General features: G+C 32.0%; 1 protein-coding gene across 1 annotated transcript in view; it reads left to right on the forward strand.

Annotated features, from left to right (window-relative positions):
• The first annotated feature begins 6,457 nt into the window (after nucleotides 1–6,457).
• The window catches only part of LOC110814493 (exocyst complex component EXO70A1-like), a 45,198-nt gene continuing 25,966 nt past the window's right edge, over nucleotides 6,458–25,689 (forward strand). Inside the window, exons 1-4 of the mRNA XM_088209568.1 lie at nucleotides 6,458–6,818; nucleotides 7,350–7,445; nucleotides 13,068–13,273; nucleotides 20,897–21,139. Coding sequence (XP_088065694.1) covers nucleotides 6,657–6,818; nucleotides 7,350–7,445; nucleotides 13,068–13,273; nucleotides 20,897–21,139 — 707 coding nt within the window. The 5' untranslated portion in view covers nucleotides 6,458–6,656. The remainder of the gene's footprint in view (nucleotides 6,819–7,349; nucleotides 7,446–13,067; nucleotides 13,274–20,896; nucleotides 21,140–25,689) is intronic.

Below are 25,689 nucleotides of genomic sequence, written 5' to 3' on the forward strand. Positions count from 1 at the left end.
CTTTATATATCATTATTTAGAAGCTTGTTTAAGACTATAAATTAATTTTTTTAATTTACAAACTAAGTGTTCTTTTTCTTGATCCATATAGATGTCTTCATCCAAATTCTCATTCAAGAAAGCATTTTTCCCATCCAGTTGATGTAATTCTAAATCAAAATATGTTATAAGTGTCATAATGATTCTAAGGGAATTCTTTTTAGAAACTAGAGAGAATATATCTCTATAGTCTATACATTCCTTTTGAGTAAAATATTTATCCACTAGTCTGAATTTAAATTGTTCGATACTGCCTTTAGCATCGCGTTTGGTCTTGAAGACCGATTTATAACTGACACTTTTAAAATTATAAGGCAATTCGACAAGATCCTAAACATCATTGTGGTCCATAAACTTCAAATCTTCTTTCATAGCTTCTATCTATTTATTAAAATCATCATTTTCCATGATTTATGAAAACGTAATTGGATATGTTCTTATCCCAATATCAAAATCAGATTATTGTTGATAATACCACATAATCATCTGATATAGTTGATTTCTTTTTCCTTCAAGATATTCTCAAATGTATTGATTGAGATTGTTCTATAATATTTTCAATGACGACATCTTTTCGTAATAATGAACCATTTTCATTATGTAGCTCATTTTTTGTAACGTATTGAGAAGAATAGACAAAAGTTATTTCTTGAGGCAAAAATGGTAGTGGGATATCCACTCTTATTTCCTCAAGGTCTATTTTTCTTAGTTCTTCACTCCCACTGATTTCATTATTTTTTAAGAATTTGACATTACTGGTTTCAACTATTCTCGTACCATGGCTAAAACAGTAAAATCTATACCTTTTGTACTAATATGGATAACTAATAAAATATTCAGATATTGTCCGTGAATCTAACTTTTTCTCATGAGGATTGAAGATTCTTGTCTCCGCTGGACAACCTCATATATGTAAATATTTTAAACTTAGTTTTCTACTAGTCCACAACTCGAAAGGAGTTGCAGATATTGCCTTATTAGGAACTCTATTCAAGATATACATTGTATCTTTTAAGGCTTCACCCTAAAAAGAAATAGGTACTAAAGAGTAACTCATCATACTCCTAACCATTTTCATTAAAGTATGATTATACCTTTTAGCAATACTATTTTGTTGTGGAGTACCTGACATTGTGTATTGAGCACGAATGCTATGCTTTTCTAGGAATTTGGCAAATGGACTAGGATTTTATCCTGACTCATCATATCTACCATAGAATTCACCACCTCGATCAGATATCACAACCTTAACCTTTTTATCTAATTATCTCTCAACCTTTATAATGTGCACTTTAAAGATATTAATGGCTTGTGACTTATCATGCATTACATATATAACCATACTGAGATAAATCATTTATAAAAGTAATAAAATATCTCTCTAGTGAAACAAAGAACGGAGAGTAGTCCGCAAATATCCGTATGAATTATCTTAAGAAACTCATTACTTCTTGTGGTATTTTTCTTTGTATGTTTAGTTTGCTTTCCTTTTATGCAATAAATACATATCTAAAAATCAGTGAAGTTAAAATTTTGTAAAATTTCATCATTAACTAATCTTTCAATTCTTTCTCTAGAGATATGCTCTAGCCTTTTATGCCACAAGAATAAAGAATTTTTAATAATTAAGCCACGTTTTGATCAAATATTTGAATGCAAGGTAACAAAGCTTGTGCAAATTCATGATTTAGGAAAATTTTATATAAATCATCATATAAAATACCAGAATCAACTGTCATTGAATTAAACACTAAACTTATTTTTCCACAATTGAAATAAATTTAATATCTAACAACATCTAATTTGAATAATGAAATTAAATTTCTAGAAATTAAAGAAACATAAAAAGTGCTCAAGAGATCCATATGATGACTAGTCTCTAATACCAAATGTTAGGTACCTACAGCTACCACTTATACTTTGAAACAGTTTCCCATATAAGGGAACTTTTCACTTTCTTTCGATTTTCGGGTTGTAAGGAATCCTTGCATTAAATTAGTAACATGAGCTGTGGCTCTAGAATCAATCTACCAAGTATTAGAATGAACCTCAATAAGATTTGATTTATAACATATAAAAGAAAGATTCACAATCTCTTTTTAAACCAAGCCTTACACTTATTACATTCCTTTTTTATGTGACTTTTCTTTCCATAAAAGTAACAACTTAGAGTAAATTTTCCATCATGACTTTGGTTATTCTCCCCAAGTCTACTCTGTTTCTTTGGTGGAATGTTTTTTACTTTTTTGAGTTTGTTTTTATTCTTCATAGCTCCATGAGTAACTGCAAGAGAAAAGTTATGTCCATCTTGCTTTAATCTCATTTCCTCTTAAATACACTTTCTAGCAAGGTCATTCATATTCCATTGTTCATTATTAGTGTTATAGTGAATTTTAAATGGAGCAAACTGCGAAGGAAATGAAATGAGTTAAGGACAAATTGAACTAAGAATGACTCATCCATGTTCATGGCCAATGTCTTAAGTTTTGCAGCATTCTCAGCCATGTTTAAAATGTGTTACTAAATTTTTTCTGACCATTATATTTTATAATGGTCAATTCAGCTATCAATCTGCTTGCAAGAGACTTATTGGCGCATTTGAAACGCTCAAGATAGATTTTAGAAATTAGGAGGCTATATCAATTTGAGATAGGGAAGTTTTGATGTTAGTGACAATTATCATTCTCATAAACATAAGACTGAGTTTGTTTGACCTTGTCCAAACTTTGAATTGTTCATTCTGCTCCCGAGTATTATCATCGGTAGCTTTAGGAGGTTTTTCAATTATCAAAGTCAGATTAAGATCCAATAAACCTAGTGAGAATTGGACCCTTTCATCCCACTCCACAAGATTTGACCCATCAAAAGTTGTCTTTCCATATGCAAGAGAATAGAATAAAGCGGAAACTATAAAAATAGAACAATGGTCATAATAAAACCTCAAGTATATTTATAATATTAAATTTATAAAAATAAACTATTGATATCACTATATTTTTTCATTTAAGCAAAATATAAGTATATCTAGTGTTCACTCAAAGGAGCTTAAAATATTTAATATTTTGTGTCATATATATGTTACCTTTAGGTATCCATCTAAACAACATAAAATAAACTATTAGTTCATAATTAGTAGAAAATAACTCTCTTTTGGGTTAGTCTCAATCTTATATTATAAAAATATATATATTATTATTTTATATGTCTCATTTGATTCTTTAATGTAGTTTAACTAACGTAATACTCATTAACCTGAGTTACTTTGGTAACTTGTCATGTTAATAAATCTTAGGTCATAAAACTACGAAACTATAATTTGTATAAAATATACATATATATTACATTTATGAAATTAACTTTAATTTAACATATACATATATAAACTATTAGTATAATATATAGACATATGTATAAACTGTTAGTGTAATAATATATTAATATATACATATATGTAAACTGTTAGTGCAATAATATATATATATGTATAAATTATTAGTGCAATAATATATATACATAAATTGTTAATACAATAATATATGAATAAACTGTTAGAGTAAAATTATATGTATATATATAAATATAAACTGTTAGTATAATATGCATATAATGTTAGTATAATATATATATATATATATATATATATATAAATTGTTAATAGAATTCTAATATGTGTGAATTCAACTTTACTCTAATACCAAATGTAAGAAACTTTTATGTTGAAGTTATCTTTTTTATTGAATGCAACACATCTTAAGAAAAGAAAGACAGTAGAAATTTAGAGATATATATCGTTATGAGATTATGCAATTATAGCATAATTGAGAGACCTATTGAAAAAAATTTTAATTCTCTTACTCACTTCTTCTCTCTATCTAACTCTTATGTATAAAATTTTATAACTTTAGCTGATGGAAGACAAATTGAAAGGAAAACTTGTGCTATTTTTATAGATAAGAGGAGATGTCAAAGCACATTCAAGGTAAGTGAATGTGTTGATAACTGTTTATATTATTGTAGATTAATACTCGTAAAATACAATAATTCTATAATTTATTTTGAAGTTACCCACTCAATCAGTGTACTTTTTCTTTTATAACAGTTATCTATTATTTTGAGTATCATTTAAATTGGTTTCAGTCGTTACAAGTGGATGAGAAAATAAAATAGTAGGTTAGTGGGTCATCCATTTAATTGCTGAAATTAACACACATCACATCTCCGTGGAACAAAAAAGGTAAGATTTATTTAACCCGTTAGCCTAGATTGTGATTAATGGAAGCTAAAAAATGTTTGAAATTACTAGCATAATGAGTTAAAAATTATAGGATATAGATGAATTAATATTTTGTTATTCAAAACATACCCGAGTTGTGATTTTCCTTAGGTGATTTGCAAATAGGAAGAGTTGTTGGTTATCAATAGAAGGTCTTAGTTTAAAAACTGGTGGAAATGGGGAAGATGAAGTATCTAGTGGGTCAGGTTGGGTAATGGGCTTAATACTGGGTCATCCCCAATATGTTAATGGGTAAAAGAATAAAGCTAACCCCAATTCTAATAAGAGTCAAGCCCAAAGGGCTAACACAATTTTCGAAATGGGCCGAGTTGAGACTTAGGTCTTGTTTGCATGGTTGTTCAATAATGATAATATGATTTTTTCATAATTTTTTTTTATTTGTTTACATTTTCAAACACATGTAATAGTTTTTTGGTAGTTGAGTCATGGTTCTCAAACCATAATTTTTTTTTATTTTTTCAAATCACCGATTCGGGGTTTTATGATGGTTTGATAGTGTTTTTTTATTATTTATAACATTACTCTTCTCTTTAATTTCTTCTACTCAACACTTCTTATATTTTTCTTCTTCTTATTTTTATATTTAATTATATATATTTTATTACATATATACATAAACTTATATATATATGTATTTATGTTTTTATTTATATATTATACATGTATATAATATTTTAATTATAAATATAGATGTATATAATATTTTAATTCTATGTATATGTATATAATATATTTAATTTTATATATATCTTTAATTATATATATGTATATATTTTATATATATATACATATTTAATTATATATGTTTATATATCTTTATATTTAATATTATATATTTTTTTAATTTTTTATCTTTTTATTTTTCATTTATTACTATGGATAATAAAACATGGACAAAATGAAAAATTTGTTCAAATATACAGTTATACTATCCGGTCAATTCAAACAAAAATAGTTGACACTATAAAATATTAATAACCATAATTCAAATGTGATTAAATTTGAATATTAATAAATATTATACATACCTGACCGTATCCGACATTAATAAACCCTAATGCAAGTCATCGAAACTGGGCATTAGAAAAAATCTATTGTCTTAATTTAAGTGAACCAACAATATATATATAGATATATATGGGCTAAATCTAATACACTGAATGGGTTAACCTAGAATTACTAGTGAGTGGAAAGTAAATTTATGAATGGGTTGGATCTGAGTATCTTAATGAATAAATCCAAACCTCATTTAGATCAAGCCCAAATCTTAGAAGACTAAGGGAAAATTTGGCCGATAGTAAAAGCCCATTAGATAAAAAAATAAGTGATAAATACATAAATAAAATAAAAATATAAAAATGTATGGTAATAGAAATTAATTGAAATTTTGTATTTTAACTTTCGTTTTTATAATTTTTTGTTTTCACTTTTCTTTACTTTTAACTTCTTGTAGTTAAAGTTTTTATTTTTTATTTTGTTTTTTAAATTTTAATAATTACTCGCACTAAATTCTTAAAAAAATTATTTAATTTTTTAACAATGTCATGGACCAATAAATGACTTCACCAATTGTTTTCTCTTATTATTATTTTTTTGAATTTTTTAATTTAATATTTTTATAAAAATAATTTAACCACAAAAAATAAATTGCATTTGAATCTTATCAGATTTTTTAATTTTTATTTTTGTTTAAAACTTGTAATTTACAATTAATTTTTTTAAAATAAAACTCATGTAATTAAAAAAATAATAATATTATTATGTTTTAAAAGAAATAAATTTATTGTCACATAAAAAATTCATAAATTTACAAAAAATTTAAATATTATATCTTATAACTAAAATATGCGTCTTATGTAATAATATCAATTTATTTTTCTTAACTAAAATAATCCATTAAGCAAAATCATCAATTTATATTTAATAAATTTTTGAGAAGAAATAGAAAATAAAAATTAAGTTAAAATTATTAACTCAAAAATAAAAAGGTTATCATGTCTTAATTATTTATTATTATTTTCTTATATAATTAATAATTAATTCTTTTCATGCTCTAAATTTCACCTGTAATAAGGAGACCTACGGTTACAGCCTGTCAAATGCCAAGACGGATATGCGTGTCTCACCAAGAAATGTCAAACAGGCGTCCTTGCTAGTCTCCAGCTTTATTTATTATTTTTATATTTATTTTTTAAAACTTTTTCTTTGACAGATCAAATTGATCAATTATTCAAATCAGTTGCAAGTACAACAGAGGGAGAGGCTGCTTTGATTTGTCTGATAAGGAGGAAAAAAGGCAGAGGATAGTGAAGGAGGAAGAAAGATGGGGGTAGCAGTGGTGGGCATGGAATCGCTGAGCGAGAGAGCAGCAATGATGAGAGAGTCTCTGCAGAAGAGCCAAACCATCACAGACAACGTTGTATCAATTCTTGGCTCCTTTGATAGCCGACTATCTGCTCTCGAGACGGCCATGCGTCCTACTCAGGTACTTCTCAGTCTTTCATTTTATGCTCTTTTCCGGTTGGTTTCCGAAAGAGATTGTTAGAACAAACTAAAATCAAGCATGGATTCTCAACTTCGTACTATTCCTCTGTTTACCGATGATAGTTCACTACTGTTTGTTTTACTTTTGGCTTGATTTTTTTATTCTCCCTTAAGAATCGGATTCGAAGATGTAGGAAAATGAAAGAGCGCCGGAAATTGAGAGAAGTCGTGGTTTGAACTTCAAATTTTACTTATTATTAAAGTGTGCTTATTACAGTTTTCCTTCATCTTCTCCGCAACTGAACGGGGGATCCTATGAAAATGTTATACATTCATTTTCTGTTATCATTTTTGGGAAACAAAAATAGTAAAATAGGCCTTTTGTTTATAACAGTTCTCCTTCATTTTCTTGGCAACTGAACCACGGATCTGGTTTTGTAAGAAATAGCTCATGTTTGTCTCTTGAGCTCATCGGTCTAGAACCCTTCTCAATGTTTCATTTTAAGATGTCCGTTGGTTTTTGGTTTTACAGGTAAGAACGCATGCCATAAGGAAAGCTCATGAGAACATAGATAGAACCTTGAAGGCTGCAGAAGTTATACTTGCTCAATTCGATATCTCTCGTCAGGTTGGTTCCCGAAATCATTGATATAACTTGATTGTTTCAATTTCAACTGGTTACTTATTGATTGACATGCAATTTTTCTTTTAGTTACTTGAGGATATTTCCATATTAGTTAATTGCTTAGGCATGGACAGCCTATTGAGTTCATTTTGGGAATTGCACCAGGTCGTATATGCCATGGGTGAATTTGATCTGGATGAGAGAAAACAACTGCCTAGGCAATTGGATTTTTCAAATTCGCTTATAAAAGAGAGAGAAAACTTCTCTTGCATTAGGATTTTAAGGTATAGAACAAAAATAAAGGAGAAAGACACAGAATGTGGGTTGTGTGCTTTAAAACAAGAAAGATGACAGGAAGAAAATACTCTCCCAAAAGCCAAAGCCTTTCTGATTCTCAAATCAGAAGGCATTTAAACTGTGATCATAATATTTTCCAATTTGTGATTGGTATTTTGGCTGATCGACACCATGAAGAATTAGATGTTGGACAATATATGCATGAAATTTGATTTACTATTTTAATCTAATTAAGTTTTTCTTAATTCCTTCAGTTTCTTACTGAAAAAAAGAAAAACTGGAATTCCGTTTTATGAATAGTGCAATAATGGTGAATTAAATTTGTTGTCAATTCCTTCAGTTTCTTTACTGAAAAGAAGAAAAAATTGAATTCCATTATAGCAATACTGCAATAATAGTTGAACCCTCCTTAAGGCCTCTAAATTTTTCTGGTTTGTTTGAACAAAAGTTACTTTTTTGTGGTTTATTTGTCTTTTCATTTAGGTAATTTTGTAAATATTGTTGGTAAAATATAAGTAATTTATTAGGTTATTTCCTATTAACTCAAAGTTTTGGGGCAATTGGTTGAACCATGTTATTTAATATGCATCTCTATAGTACCATTTATATTAAATTTAATTTAATTTTGCATAAAGTATGTTGGAGCCATAATTAGTTCATACTTTCAGCTTGGTGGCTTGTGCATTAAGGGGCGTGTATTAAGTAATAACAATCTTCTGCTGCATTAGACGTGCTGGAGGTGTTAGTCTTTGAGACAGAGAAGGAGATAATGAGAGTGGAAGAGATGAGATAAAGAAAACTGATTATATTATCTAATTTAATATGTCAAAAATTTAGTATGTTTACTTGTTAAACTGTAAATTTGATTATTATATATATATGTGTGTGTGTGTATAATCTTTACCACTGTGGTGGACCTGATGGTAAATCCAGTGATTGGGAATCATTAGATTTTGTCTTTGACGCTTTGTTGAACTCTTTTTCCCCCCATCTCTGGCCCTGGTTACAGAATATAGACCCTCGATTTTCAGGAGTTTGTACTTATAAATCATTTTTTAAGTTTCTTCTTGCCCATGACTCCACCAAATGCAATTTTGTTTTTCCTCCCTATTTATGTGAAGTAAAAGCTCCCTTAGAAAGTGAGAGTCTTCATTTGGTTATTGTTTTTGATAAGATCAACCCTAATGATTTGCTTCAGGCTTGGAAACCTTGAAAAACTTTATCCAATGTTTGTTTGTGCATTTATAGCTTAGACCATGAAAGTCATCCATTTCTTCATTGTGGGACAGTTCAGTGGCTTTAGACGAAGTTGATTTCTTTCTTCAATGTGGATTTGGTGTAGAGCTTGCAAATTTATTGCCACACGAATAAACAACCCATTTAATTGCAAGATTAAACTTTTATTCTTCTGTAAGCATCTTAAATACTTTAAAATGATCATACCATATGTGTCTATTTTCTAAGCTAATTTATTAACAAAATTATATTGTTAGCATAAATAAATATTTTTAAAAATAAAATAATAATGATATTAATATTCGATAAGGTTAAGTTTATGTAATATGTATATTATTTTAGGATTTACTTGTTTGAATTAAATTTGATGCTATGTTTTTTCTAGTTATTTCATAATTACAATATTGTCTCGAATAACGTAGATAATAGATTGAATATATTTTTTTTAGATAAAAAGAATGTGTATATAATATATGACATCAAGGGGGTGTCCACTAATGTACAAAATATGTACATCTTGGTTAGAACATCAAAGATCTTCCCAAAATCATCCAACTCATAAATGTTATGACCAAGCAAAAGAGCCCCAAAAACACTAATCTATATGTCCCTAATTCTGGTTATATCCCTCACACACCCCTCAAATGCTATACTATTTCTCTTTTTCCAAATTACCCATAAAATAATAAGAGAAATAAACTTTACAATTTTCCGTTTTTTACAAATCCCACCAACTGCCCACAGTTCATCCCTAATATTACCTGCTATCACCTTGTTGATGCCCGTAACATTTTGCACCATAGATCATATATTATAAGTCACCAGGCACCACAGTGGTAAATGATTACAAGATTCAACCGCTTTTACACACATGTAGCACCTATTAACCATGGTCTTGCCTCTTCTCATCAACTTGTCAATGGTAAGGATACAGTCCCGAACCACTTCCCAAATAAAAAAAAAAAAATTCTCAGTGAATCCTTCACTTTCCAGATCTGTTGAGTCAGAAAATTGATGCTGTCCCCATCTCCCTTAACCAAGTGAGCATAAAAAGATTTGACAGTGAACAACCCATTCTTATTCAATTTTCACACCACCGTATCCTTATCATTACTCAGTTGCACCTTAGACACTAGTAGAAGTAGTGCATCAAATTCTTCAATCTCCTAGTCATTAAAGTCCCCAGACAAAGTCAGGCCCTAACCCCTATTATCCTCCTCACCTTTGAACACCTCCTCTACTAACATATTTTTCTTTTTGGCGATTGCATATATTCTTGGAAATTGATCCTTAAGACTACCCCTTCCAATTCACTTGTCATCCCAAAAGCGAATGTTATTACCTCTTCCAAGTTTCCACTAGACACAATCCAAAAACTGAATTCTCCCTGTCCTAATCTTACTGCATAAACCCATACCGTTAGGCCTCACTACCTCACAAACAGGCCTTCCCCCTCTCTCCCCGCCCCAACGAGCTTCAATCACCCTGCTCCATAACCTCCTCTCTTCTGAAGCATACCTCCATAACCACTTCCCTTGCAAGGCTCTTTTCATGTCAATAAAGGATCTAAGCCCCAGTCCCCCTCTCTCCATTGGCTTCTTCAATTCATCCCACTTCATCAAGTGATATTTCCTATTTCATTCATCCCTAAAACGAAATGTCATTGAATGTTTTCCCACTTTTTAGCAATTTTCACTGGAATTGTTAATGCATATAAACAAATATATAGGCAGGTTGGTTAGAGTACTTTTGATTAGAGTTACCTTCCACCTTTAGACAAATAGTTTCTCTTCCATCCTGAGAGTTTTCTCTTGAATATCTCAACCACAGGTTCTCAAGTGCTTGCATCTTTATATTTGGCATCTAAAAGGAGCCCAAAGTACTTGATAGACTACTTCATAGGTTTACACCCCAATACCGTAGCAAGCCTATTCTTATCACCCTTGTCTGCAAGCTTCACTAATTCAGATTTATTCAAGTTGATGTTCAACCCAGAAACAACTTGAAAACACAAGATGACACATCTAAAGTTCAAAATCATCCTTTCATTGGGTTAACAGAATATCAGAGTGTCATTAGTAAAAAATAGATGTGATATCTCCACCTGATTATCACCTTTTTCCCACCTTCACACCCTTCAACAACTCCACTTCGCTAGCTGTAATGCTTCCATGACAATGATGAACAAAAGAGGAGATAAAGGGACACCCTGCCTTAAATCCCCAGTCGCAGTGAAAAAAGAAGAAGGTCTACCATTAACCATCGCAACAAATGAAGTAGTAGAAATGCACACCTTCATCCACTCTCCATTTACTTCCAAAACCCAACCTACCCAACATATAATCAACAAAATCCTAGTTGACATGGTCGTATGCCTTCTCCATGTCCAACTTACAAAGAATCTCATTTTCATTAGTCCCCACAATCTCATCCACCACTTCAGTAGCCACCAGGACAGCATCAAGAATTTGTCTTCTCTCCCCAAAAGCATGCTGACTCTCACTAATCACTCCCTTAAAACTAAAGACAATCTTTTGGCTAGCACTTTGGATATAAGCTTGTAGATCCACCCAACAAGACTGATAGACCTGAAGTCTTTGATGTTCTTCGCCCCTTCCACCTTCTCAATTAACACCAAAACAGTTGCATTCAAAGACTTCACAAACTTCTCTGAGTCATATAGGTCCTTGAAGACCTCTATCAAATCACTCTTAATTATATGCCAGATATCTTGCAAGAAGAAACCTTCCGGCCCTGGCGCTTTATCACCATTGCGACTTTTGAGGCTATTAAGGATCTCCTCCTCGGAAAATTCCTTCTCAAGATTGTCTCTGCTCATATTTATTTGAGTTGATTGATATCATATTATTGTTACTTTTTGCTTTTCTTGTCAGGTATGATCTGTAGAGAATTTACATGAAAGATATTTTTTTCTTTGATTTTGTACATGGGTGGCACCTTCTTGATGCTAAGATTTAATGATACGTATACTTCTTTAGCAAAAAAAAATTACCTTTTTTTATATGTTTCTGTGGTGCTTTCACTTTTTTTTATATGGAACTGTGGTGCTTTCACTCTTTTTTATATGCAACTGTGGTGCTTTTGTATACAACTGAGACTTATCGCTTTATAAGTAGTTTACATCAAGAGTGTTTCTTAGATAGTAAACAGTCTATGTGATAGAGATTACTAGAACATAATAAGCTTTATCTGGTGCTACGAAATATCTCCTATATGCTTCCGCAAGATGGCAGTCCATTGGAGATGTTAATATTGCACCAATTTCTTGTAGTAGGATGTGCATTGTGCTTATTCAGTCTGTCGATCTTTTTTGAAAGAATATGACATAACTGCAACTTCCTTTCCTCAACCCACTTGCCTAAGAAGTGATAAATACTGGTTAAGATTTTTCATACAGCTACAATAGACAGTTTGCACTTTCTTCTCCGAAAAAAAAAAGAATACACTTTTTGCACAAAGGTATATAGCTCCCAGATTGTCACAGCAGATATGCGGAGGCTGTGATTGTGAAACACCCAGTTCCTTTAAGCACCCAAATAAATTATGTGGTTGCAGAGTGTTTCAGGTGCTAATTTGTATTAACATGCCTTTTTATTTTCTTTTTCTCTCTCTTTTTGCCTTTTTTAGGATAGGATTGGAGGTAGGACTTAAACATAAGTCACCAGCTCTATTAAGGGAATGTTATGCCATGTGAGCTACATGCACTCGGCATCCCGTTATTTTTTGTTTCTTTAGTTTTTTATTCTTCTTTTTCCTTGTGGTGGATCTTATCCCTGCTGTAAATTTTTCTCTTTCTTACTAAAATTAGTTCTTCTTTTATATTAAAAAAATCTCGTATAGTCTTTCTTCCATATATTTATTTGCCTCTCTAGTTAGCTATCTACTCCTAGTTTCTTGTTCTTGTCATTTGTTTTATTTTTTAGAATAATAACAAGAGAAATAGTATTAATAATGTTTCAATCTATTCTTTTATTGCTGTGAATATCTTCTTGGTGTCTTTTGTTTAGTGCACTGTCACTGTTCCAGATTATTCAAGTTATGTGCTAATAAAATTGCCATTTTAATTCATAGGCAGAGGCAAAAATACTCAAGGGGCCACATGAGAACCTGGAAAGTTATTTAGAAGCAATTGATCAGCTGAGAAGTAATATTCGTTTTTTTAGCCACAAGAAAGGCTTTAGGAACAGTGATGGGATGCTTAACCATGTGAATAGCTTGCTTGCTAAAGCTATATCAAAGCTGGAAGAAGAATTTAAGCAGCTATTAGCTTCTTACAGGTTTGAACTTTGTTAAACATCAGTTCCTTCCATAATTTGTATATTTATTGGCAGGAAAGGTAATTTGTGCTTAAAAATTGTCCGTTTCAATTATTCTTCATTCACCTTATCTATTTTGTTCTTTCTGGTATGGTTTGATGCGGAACCTCAAGACTCTTGCTTGAACCTTATAACTTTTTAATCGGTTTAGAACAGAATTTAGATTACAAATAAAAAAGAATGAAATTTGTTCAATCATTCAAATGGTAGAAGTTAAATAGAACACAAAAAAGATAAATGATATCTCTTGAACCCAATCCAAACAAGCACCTAGAACAATTGAAATAGGAAATCAAAATTGAAATACAAGTGATAACAATTGTATTCCAAATCAACACCTTGTGCATAAAGTGAAAAAAAAGTCAAAATGCTCTCAACTCAAGTCTGAAATATTTGATTACAACTCTTGATGTCCACAAAGAAGAGTTCATTTGGTATTTATACCCAAATAAATCAATGATAAGTTACAACAATAACTACAATTGTAACTTCCACAATAATTAAGTTAATTATGTGATAATTACAATTGTAATTCCAACAATAAATAAGCTAATTATAGGCATGTAATTGTCATGTAATTCCTTGTAACTCCAATATTCTTAACCAACACCATTAATTATTTGTGGCACCATATAATTATGTACTCATTCTTGTAATAACACTAAGATAAGACTTAAACCGAGTTATACTTGACTATATGGGCTTAATTAACTCAAACTAAAATAAAATAATTCAAAATACTTAAAACAACTTAACTAATTCAGCCCATACATAAGGTTTATTCATCCATTACCAATAAGATTCAAACAAGCCCAAATTATCCCAAATCATTTAAACCCAATTAAAGTTACGAATTTGAGCTATTCAAAAAGTTCATATTTGAACTTTTCACAATTGGCCAGCCCATCATCTATATATTTTTGAGTAAAAACTTGGAGCAATTCTTTAAACTTCTTTGCTTTTGATCTCGTTATTGGTCCACTGAAATTTTTCAGGTTTTGAACTCTATTTGTGTTTACGTCATTTGAAATTTGCTCCAAGTCATATTTTGATGCTCTTTGAGTATCTTGAGTGTTTTTAGCCTTGTTTGCATCATTCCCCTCCCCTCAAAAGGATTCGTTCTCGAATCAATTCCTACATCAATTTCAAAAAGGGGATAAATCAGATATGTTAAACGTAGTCGAAACACTATACTCACCTGATAGGTCCATTTTGTATGCATTTTCATTGATTTTGGCTATGATTTGAAATGGACCATCCCCATGAGCATCCAACTTAGATTTCTATTTTGATGGAAATCGTTCCTTACGCAAATGAACACACACTCAATCTCCAGGTTCAAATGAAATCTTGTGCCTTCCTTTATTGACATGGGATGCTATTTGTTCATTTTTCTTTTCAATGTTTTGCGTTACTTTTTCATGAATTGCTTTAACCATTTTTACTTTCTTATGTCCATCCAAATTAGAAATGTCACTTATAAGAATAGCCAACAAATCAAGTGTAGTTAAGGGATTAAAATCATACACAATTTCAAGAGGAGAAAACCCAATAGAAGAATGTATACTCCGATTATAAGCAAATTTAACAAATGGTAGCATATCTTCCCAAGTTTTAACATTTCTTCTAATTAAATCACGTAATAATGTACCAAGTGTTGTATTTATTGTTTTAGTTTGACTATCCGTTTGTGAATGTATAGTAGAAAATAAATGTTTGGTCCCAAGTTTGGACCATAAAACTCGTCAGAAATGGTTTAAAAACTTAACATCCCTATCGGACACAATGGTTTTAGGAATGTCATGCATTCTAACAATTTCGCAGAAGAACAAATCCGCTATGTGTGTGACATCATTTGTTTTGTAATATGGTATAAAATGTGCAATTTTGAAAAAACGATCAATAACAACAAATATTGAGTCTCGGCTTTTTCTAGTTCTAGGTAAACCCAACAAAAAGTCCATAAAAATATCAACCTAAAGATGTGTAGGAATTTGTAATGGCATATATAATTCATGTGGTTGAACTCTAGACTTAGCTTGCCTACATGAGATGCACTGCGCACAAATTTTCTCAACATGTTTGCGCATATTAGGTTAAAAGAAATGTTCATGCAAAATAGTCAAAGTTTTTTCAATTCCAAAATGTCCCATTAAACCACCACTATATACTTCACGAACAAGCAACTCCCTAATAGAACTATTAGGCACACATAATTTTTTCTTTTTAAATAAAAAACCATTATGCCTATAAAAGTCTTGAAATGCCGCATATTCACAAGCTACATAAACATTTGAAAAATCACTATCATGCAAATACAATTCTTTGAAATGCTCAAATCCCAATAATTTTGTAGAAAGAGTAGAGATAAGACTGTACATTCTTGAAAGCACATCAGCTACCACATTTTCTTCTTCTTGCTTATATTGGATCACATATGGGAAGGACTATATGAATTTTACCCATTTTGTATGTCGTTTATTAAGCTTGTCTTGTCTTTTCAAATGTCTCAAAGATTCATGATCGGTGTGAATCACAAATTTTTTGGGTAACAAATAATGCTGCCATGTCTTTAATGCTTTTATCAAAGCATAAAACTATTTGTCATAGGTGGAATAATTCAATTGTGCACCATTGAGCTTCTCACTGAAGTAAGCAATGGGTCTTTTATCCTACATAAGAACAGCACCTATCCCAAGCCTAGAGGTATCACATTCAATTTCAAAAGTTGAATCAAAATTAGGCAATCTTAATAAAGGCGCATTATATAACTTTTCTTTCAATAAGGAAAACGCATATTCTTGTTCTTTTCTCCAAACAAACCTCTTATCTTTTTTCATGATTTCAATTAAAGGAGCAGCAACGGTGCTAAATTTTTTTACAAATCTCCTATAGAAACTTGCCAAACCATGAAAACTACGCACCTCACTTACACTTTTAGGTGTCGGCCACTCTTGAATAGTCTTTACTTTTTCACTATCTATCTCTATTCCTTTTGCACTTACGACATATTCTAAGAAAATGATGTGATCAATGTAAAATGTGCATTTTTTCATGTTAGCATGTAGTTGAAATTTGCGCAATGTGTCAAACACTTGTCTCAAATGCATGACATGCTCATCAATAGATTTACTATACATAATAATGTCATTGAAGTAGACAACCACAAACTTTCTAATAAATTCACGTAAAACGTGGTTTATTAAACGCATGAAAGTACTTGGCGCATTAGTTAAGCCAAATGGCATAACCAACCACTCATATAACCCTTGTTTTGTTTTAAAAGCAGTTTTCCATTCATCTCCTGGTTTCATTCTTATTTGGTTATAACCACTTTTAAGATCAATTTTAGAAAATACACAAGCACCATGCAACTCATCTAACATATCGTTAAGTCGAGGTATTGGGTGTCGATTTTTTACTGTTATTTTGTTGACGGCTCTACAATCAACACACATACGCCAATTACCATCTTTTTTGGGTACTAAGAAGACGGACACTACGTATGGGCTTAAACTTTCTCGAATGTGCTCTTTTTGTAAGAGCTCCTCTACTTTCCTTTGAAGCTCTTTGGTCTCTTCGGGATTGTTTCTATAGGCTGGTCTATTTGGTATGGCAGCCCCGGGAATGAAGTCAATTTGATGCTCAATCCCTCTCAAAGGTGGTAAACCTTGAGGTAGATTATCAGGAAAGACATCGTTAAATTCCTGCAAAATTTCAACCATAACACTTGATAAAGAAGGGTCAAGTTTGTTAGTTGAGAAACAAGGTTCCTTGTACATGAGTACAATCATTGGCTTGTTAGAAAATAAAGTTTTTCTCACATATCTCATTTTAGCATAAAAGCTCATTTTCTTTCCCTTATTCTTTTCTATGGTCGAATGCACCTCTCTTTCTTTTTCCTTTTGATCTTCATTTTTCCACTTTAATTTTCTCTCACCCTCTTTTCTTTTCTCTTTTTCTTTTTCTTTTCTTTTTCTCTCGGCCTCTCTTTGTGCGAATTCATCATGGGACTTTTCAAGTTGCATTTGGCCTTCAAAAACTTGTTTAGGGGTTAAAGAAAGAAGAGTATACTTTTTGCCTTCTTTTTCTACCATGTACCTATTGAGATACTCATCATGCATTACTCTCCTATCCCATTACCATGGTCTGCTCAACAAGATATGACTAACTTGCATAGGAACTACATCACATGTCACCTCATCACTATACTTCCCAATAGTAAAAGGCACCCTCACTTGCTTATTAACTCTCACCTGCCCACTATTGTTAAGCCATTGCAGTTTATAGAGTTTAGGATGTTTTGTAGTTTTCAAATCCAGTTTATCAACAAATAAGGTACTAGCCACATTTATACAACTTCCCCCATCAATAATCATGCTATACAATTTTTCATTTACTAGACATTTAGAATGAAAAATATTCTCTCTTTGTAACTTAACCCCCTCATCATCATTCCTTACTTGCGTATTCAAAGCACGCCTAAAAACCAACAATCTACCTTCCATAGGTGTTTTCCCATCACTATAATCCTCCAAAGGAGACATTTCATCCTCCACATCACTCTCATCATCCGTTTCAATACCGTCACCACGCATCACCATTACCCTTTTATTTGGGCATTGGGATACAATATGACCTAAACGCAAGCATCTAAAACACTTGATATCTCTATTCTTAGGAGTTTGAGAGTTAGAAATACATTTTTTTTATTATCATTAGCATCTTTTGGCTTAGTTTTGTCATCTCTTTTGAATTGGACAACCTTGTTATTTCCCCTCCAATTCGGCCTTCAATTAGAATTTTGGGCCGAATAAGTGTTGGCTTGCCTTGTGTTCCCCTTTTGCTCTAACTGTCTTTCAATCTTTATAGCCATGTGCACCATATCATCAATCTCCATATAATGTTGAAGCTCTACAATGTTGGCTATGTTTTTGTTAAGACCATTTAAGAACCTTGCCATAGTAGCTTCCCTATCCTCTTCAATATTAGCCCATATAATGTCTATCTCCATCTCTTTGTAGAAGTCTTCTACACTCTTGTTCCCTTGTATAACGCCTTGCAATTTTTGATATAAGTCCCTACAGTAGTGAGTAAGAACAAAGCGTCTTCTCATGATAGCCTTCATTTCGGCCCAAGTGGAAATATGTCTCTCTCTATTTCTCCTTTTACTTGTGATGAGTTGATCCCACCACACAATGGCATACTCTCCAAACTCCACGGCCGCAAACTTTATCTTTTTCTCCTCCGAATAATTGTGGCACTCAAAAATAAGCTTCACCTTGCGCTGCCATTCAAGATAAACATTCGGATCATTCTTGTCTAGAAAGGATGAGATTTTCATTTTGATGCTCCTAATGTTTTTATCAAGATTGTTTTGACTCCTACCATAATTTCGACCTTCATTGACCAAAGTAGTTTGGTCATCAAATTCTTCCTCCACTTCCTCATCAAAAGGTGGTGTTGGAAGTCTTCTTGCCTTTGGATTGGTTTGGGAAGCTTTCCCTCTCGTGGAATTTAACTCACTTTGTTGTTTCTCTAGTTTCTCATTCATGTTGCCAATAGCTAGTTGAATCCTCTCAAATTGTTGTTGCATTGCTTTGATGATGAATTCTTGATCTTTTGATGGTCTTTCACTCCCTTGTGGCTCCATCTTCAATATAAAATTTTAATGACAAACAAAATAGATTGCATCCTTACAAATCACTCCCTCACATGTTTATTCTCGTAGTATGGGCACTCATGTTTCACTCAATTTTGGCTTTTATCCTCTTTTGAGTTCACATTCTCTTGCTTTTTACCACTCAAGCAGTCTTTTATAATTTCATACAGAAGAGCCAATTCAAATAACAATTAATTATCACTATGTACTCAATTTTAATTAGAGATAATAAAGAATTTCTAAAGAAACAAGATACACGAATTCAACTCTAGACGTAAATTAGAATAATCTAAACAATGAAGAGCATATACTTGATATAGAAATAAGTGTATGATGATTTTTATGTAAATTAGGCAACAACGAATCAATATTATTATCTCAAGATGTAATAAGAAGTAAATGGGCAGAAATATTAAATGAAAACTAAAGATGCAAGAAAAAAAAATGGTGAATCTGAAATTTAATGCACGAAACTTGTAATTCTTTAATAAAATCATAAATTATCACCCAAAACACTCAAATTAAGTGCAACAAACAATTTTGGATGAAAACAAACTCAATTGAGGTGAGTTATTTTCAAATAGCCCCAAAAATTACACAAACAATCTCAACCAAATAAACAGACTTGAAATGAGTTTTCTTTTAAATTTTAAATGTATTTTGAATGTTATATGAGATAAATAAAAGGAAAATAACAGCAGGTGTTTCAATTACACAAAATAGGATTGGTTGAAGTTTGTTTTGCACAATTAAGCAAATTAGGCTAATCTTATTTTTTATTTATTTATTTTTTGCTGAATGCAAATTTATCTCTCTTTTTTTTGCAAGAAATAATAAAAATAAAGATAACAAAATAAAGATAGACTAATTTACTTGGTGAACCAATGCTCTGATACCAAATGATGCGGAACCCCAAGACTCTTGCTTGAACTTTAGAACTTTTCAATCGGTTTAGAACAGAATTTAGATTACAAGTAAAAAAGAATCAAATTTGTTCAATCACCCAAATGGTAGAAGTTAAATAGAATTCAAGAAAGATAAATGTTATCTCTTGAAGCCAATCCAAACAAGCACTAAAAACAATTGAAATAGGACATCAAAATTGAAATATAAGTGATAACAATTGTATTCCAAATCAACACCTTGTGTATAAAGTGAAAAGAAAGCTAAAACGCTCTCAACTCAATTCTAAAATATTTGATTACAACTCTTGATGTCCACAAAGAAGAGTTCCTTTGGTATTTATAAGCAAAAAAATCAATGATAAGTTACAACAATAACTACAATTATAACTCCCACAATAACTAGACTAATTATGTGATAATTACAATTATAACTCCAACAATAATTAGGCTAATTATAGGCATGTAATTGTCATGTAACTTTTTGTAACTTCAATCTTCTTAAGCAACACCACTAATTGTTTGTGGCACCATATAGTTATGGGCTCATTCTTGTGATAACACTAAGATAAGACTTAAGCTCAAATGAGTTACACTTGACTATATGAGCTTAATTAACTCAAATTAAAATAAAACAATATAAAATATTTAAAACAACTTAACTAATCCAGTGCATACACAAGGTTTATTCACCCATTACCAATAAGACTCAAAGAAGCCCAAATTATCCCAAATCATTTAAACTCAATTAAAGTTACGAATTTGGGCTGTTCAAAAAGTTCATATTTGAACTTTTCACAATTGGCCAGCTCATCATCCATATGTTTTTGAGTGAAAACTTGAAGCAACTTTTTAAACTTTTTTGCCTTTGATATTGTTACTAATCCGCTGAAACTTTTCAAATTTGGAACTTTATTTGTGTTTACGTCATTTGAAATTTGCTCCAAGTCACTTTTTTATGCTTTTTGAGTATCTTGAATGTTTTTACCTTTGTTTGCATCATGGTTGTTGATTTTGCAGCAAACCAGTGGAGCCAGACCGGCTTTTTGATGGCCTTCCAAACTCACTGAGACCGTCGTCAGACCAAGGTGATTCGGGTATCAAGAATCATTCCAATAACCACCATGAGCAACAAAACAATGACTTAGATGCAACTTACACACTTCCTACACTAATACCACCACGAATTCTGCCACTTCTGAATGATTTAGCAGAGCAAATGGTTCAAGCTGGCCACCAGCAACAGTTACTCAAAATTTATAGGTGAGAGTTTCAGTGCAATTTTGAGTTATTATCTGTTATCCATTGGCTTTTGGTTTATTTAAAAAAAAAGCAATGGCTTTTGGTGTTTAATCATCGGCCATCCTTTAAAAATGGGTAAATAATTTCGTAATTGATGTATGCTAAGTTTACATAAATTGGATTGTTGTAGATGTTAAAGTGGGTTTTATGATTCTTTCTATAAGGAAAGCACTACAAAATTTCTATTATTTTTCTATTGGAAAGAAATATTAGTAAGATTAAGAAGAGACTGCATCTTTGATGATGGTCTTCGAGTAATTTTAGCTAAATACGAGAGTAAGTTAAAGCATGAAATCGATTTTTATACTCAAGAAAGCCAAATAAAAAAGTAATTCTAATTATCGTTCTATCAGTCTACTAACTAGTTTCTATAAGATCATTACTTAGTGAGGTTTTAGAGGACACAACTTAACTGAACCAAATTGCTTTTGTTGGAGGTCGGCAAAGTGATTCTTTATGGTTCTTTCTATTACAAAAAATCACAATTTTGTTTTTTACTTTTTTTGTAGGAAAGGAAACATTAGTAAGATAAAGAAGAGACTACATTATAAAAGTAGATTTAATGATGTCTTTTGAGGAATTTTATCTAAATGGGAGAGTAAGTTAGAGCATTAACCCAGCTTTTATAACCCTCATACTCAAGAAAAGAAAATAAAAAAGGATATTGATTATCATTCTATTAGCCTAGTAACCATTGTCTATAAGGACATTACTTTGGAGGACACAACTTAACTAAATAAATTGCTTTTGTGGGAGGTTGGCAAATTTTGAATGGAGAACGGACTAATGGAGCATATGAATAGGGCAAAGAAGGAAGTACTGGTCCTTAAATTCGATATTGAGAAGGCTTATATTAGGGTGATTTGTCCTTTTTAGGAGAAAGGATGGATAGAAAAAGAGTTGGTGCTAGATTATGAAGATGAATATTGGATGTTCCTGTGCAGCCATAACCAATGGAAATCCATAAGAGTGGTTTGCAAGTTCACAGTAAGAGGATACCCTCTTTCGTTGTCTTTATTTAGCATGGTAGTGGATGTATTGAGTCTAATGTTATCCAGGGGTTTAAAAAGAGGGAGGATAGAATAATTTTTTGTCAGAAATGATACGAGTAAAGGTGTCCCATCTTCAATTTGGGGATAATACGATTTTATTTATTTCACATAACTATAGATTAATCACTATGCCCTGGCGTTTGTGCAATTGTTTGAGCACCTCTTAGGACTTTGTATAAATTTGGCCCAGAGTGGATTGGTAGGAATAAATGCGCAGACAAGACTGTAGGTGACCTAGTTGAGGCAAGCTGATGTCTAAGTTAGCTTGGTCAATCACCTATTAGGTGTTCCATTGGTTGGAAATCCTAGAAGTAAATTTTTTTAGGATGGGGTGGTTAAAAAGTGTCTATAAGGCTAGAGAGTTGGAACTAATATTTGTTTTCTTTAGTGGGTAGAGTCACACTAATTCAGTAATGTTTATCTAGTCTTCTCTATTGCTTGTCATTGTTCAAGATACTAGTAGGGTTAGTTGAGAGATTGAAGGGAGTAATGAGAAGTTTTTGGGCAGGGCTAGTGGAGAGCACATAGATTATTTAGTTAATTAGGAGGTATTTTATCGGTCTAAAACTTTGGGAAGTTTAGGCGCGGCAAATAAGAAATTAAGGAATTTGTCATTATTGGTTAAATTGTTATAGCCTTTTCTGTAGGAACTTACTTTCTTGTGGCATAGAGTGAACAAAAGCATCTATCAAGTTAAAGTTCCATCCAATAACAGAATGTAATGCACCAAGGGTATGTTAGAAATAGGTAATTAATATATAAAGCAAAAAGGGAAACTTACACACAGGGGTAATTAGTCATTTCACGTGTACAAATTAAAGTCAGAGTTTTGGGTTAACCGAATTGACCAAGGAAGATCACCTCAGATCCCTTCCCCGTCGCTGCAGCCGCAACATCTGAGCAGTTTCCACTTGCTTTTGTCGCTCTCCTCCTTATCATTTATAGACTATAAATAGATGTTTCTTTTACGAACGTAATCATAGATAAATTATTGAAATCAAAGTATATTTTCCTTCAAATGTAGCCGATTCTTAGCTTTCTTTTTCTCTCTCTACTTTCTCTCTCTTTCTTCTTCTTTCTTCTAGATTTGAACCATGTATCAGGTTTGTGATAAGGTGGTATCAGAGCCGCATACCAGATCCAAATGGGATGTGGTGGTATTCAACCAGATATGGCCAAATTCAGAGGTAAAATTATGAGATTCAATGACAACTGAACTTGTTGGTGGACATGATTCACGACAGAGCTCTCATTGGAATCACTTCCTCTTCCCTTTTGCTGCGCGAAGAGAATGAAAAAGAAGGGATGAATTGGCTTTTAAGGGAGAAAAACCTAAAATCGGTTTAGTGATTAAATTGTTTGATAAAACCCTAAAGCTGTCTGGTTTGAACCAGATTGGATCACTGAACCGGACCAGTTCATACCCCACTCTTGAAGACGAAGAAGAAGGGGAAAAAGAATAAGAGATAGAAGAAGAAGAGACTAAAGAAGAAAAAGCAAAAGAAGAAGAGGTTAAAGAAGAAGATGTCGCCAGACGAAGCAATTGGCAACAACGGCAAGCGTGGTGTGGGGCATCAAGGTGATGGTGTGTGAGATCTTTGTGCTATTTTTACATTGCCCATCATGCTGATTGCAAGTGATCTTACTCAATGTCTTACGAGTGGCAGCAGAGGAGCTGGTCATGCCTTCACTTTAAACAATCAAGATGAAGACGAAAACTTTTGAGAAAGAGATGGAGAGACGGAAGGCAGATTAATTTAAAATAATAATAATAATAAAAATAAAAAATAGATTAATTTTTAGAGAGAGAGAGGAGAATGAGTGAAATGAGGACGATGATGAAAGTGACAAAGAGAACAACTGTCGATTTTTTTTTTTCTTCTTGAAAAAAAAAAGAAACAAAAAAAAAACTATCTTGAAAACCAGATATATGAGGGGTCAGCAAGTCTTTGGCATCATATAATGGGATGGTGGATCTCAACGTTGGGGGTAAGGTTGATGTTCACGGGGTAGGTATTATAAGGTAGAAAGGGTAAGTTAGGAAGTCGGTAAATAATATGTAGGGGTAGAAAGGAAAATTTACACACAGGAGTAAATTAGCCATTTTGCATGTAGGGATTAGAGTTAGGGTTTTAGGTTAACTGAATCAACCAAGGAAGATAACCTCAAGGCCCTTCCCTATCACTGTTGCCGCAACATTTGGGCAGTTTCATCCGCCTTTGCTGCTCTCTTCCTTATCATTTATAGCTTATAAATAGACTTTTCTTCTACGAACGTAATTATGGAAAAAATTACTGAAATCAAAATATAATATTTTATTTCAAAATCTATTTTCCCATCATGCTTCTTTCAGATGGTATCAAATGGGGACAGGTTCCTTTTCATCTTGACAATAATGGCTCAAGCATGAAAAATTCAAATCACTAACATGGAGAAACACTCTTGTTAGGGGACAACTAACTACAGAGTTGCTCAAAAGTTGAAGATCTTAAAAGCAGAAATTAAAAATTGGGCCAAAGTCACTGATAAGCAAGAAGAGGACTTTTCAGGTATTATTGATGAAATTGATAATCTTGACAGGTTGGAGGCTGAAAACCACTTATCCCCTCAAGACAAAGAGAAACGAAGCAATCTGAAATTTAATCTGACACATAAACTTCATCTAGAAGCAATTTCTTGGAAACAAAAATTTAGGAAAAAATAGCTCAAAGACAGGGATAAGAACACAAAATATTTTTACATGTTGGCCAATCATTGAAGAAGGATCAACTTCATTGATGAACTCGACGTTGGCGGATACATTCTCAAATGCAATAATGAAATGAGAGATGGGGCAAGTAAGTACTTTCATAAGTTATATACTGAGAATTCTTCCTCCCGTCCCCGACTTGATGATCTTCATTTTAATAATATTAATGATAGTGACTGATATCTATTGAAAATGAAATTCACTAAGACAGAAATTTATGACTGCCTTCGGGATCATAATGATGATAAAGCCCCAGGGCCAGATGATCAATCTTAAATTCATTCAATCTTTTTGGGATGTCATTAAGTAAGACATCATGATTTCTTTATTGATTTCCATAATTATGGTTCCTTTGTAAGATCACTCAATTCTACTTTTCTTGTTATGATATTGAAGAGGACTAATCTGGAAAACATTAGAGACTATCGGCCTATTAGTCTCACTGAGTGCATCTATATTTTCAAAGATTCTGGCTAAAACATTATTTACAATTATTCACAAGATAATTGGTGACTCACAGAATATAATTGATGACTCAGAGAATACTTTTATTTATGGTAGAAAAATTTCAAATATTATTCTTATCGCAAATGAAGCGATGGATGATGTCATTAGGAACAACAAACAAGATGCTTTGTGCAAACTTGATGTTGAGAAAATCTTAGATCATGTAAGTTGGGACATCATTGATTATATGTTGGAAAGATGTG

The sequence above is a fragment of the Carica papaya genome, chromosome 8 (genome assembly GCF_054855325.1).
Source record: "Carica papaya isolate Zhongbai chromosome 8, ASM5485532v1, whole genome shotgun sequence".
NCBI lineage: Eukaryota > Viridiplantae > Streptophyta > Magnoliopsida > Brassicales > Caricaceae > Carica > Carica papaya.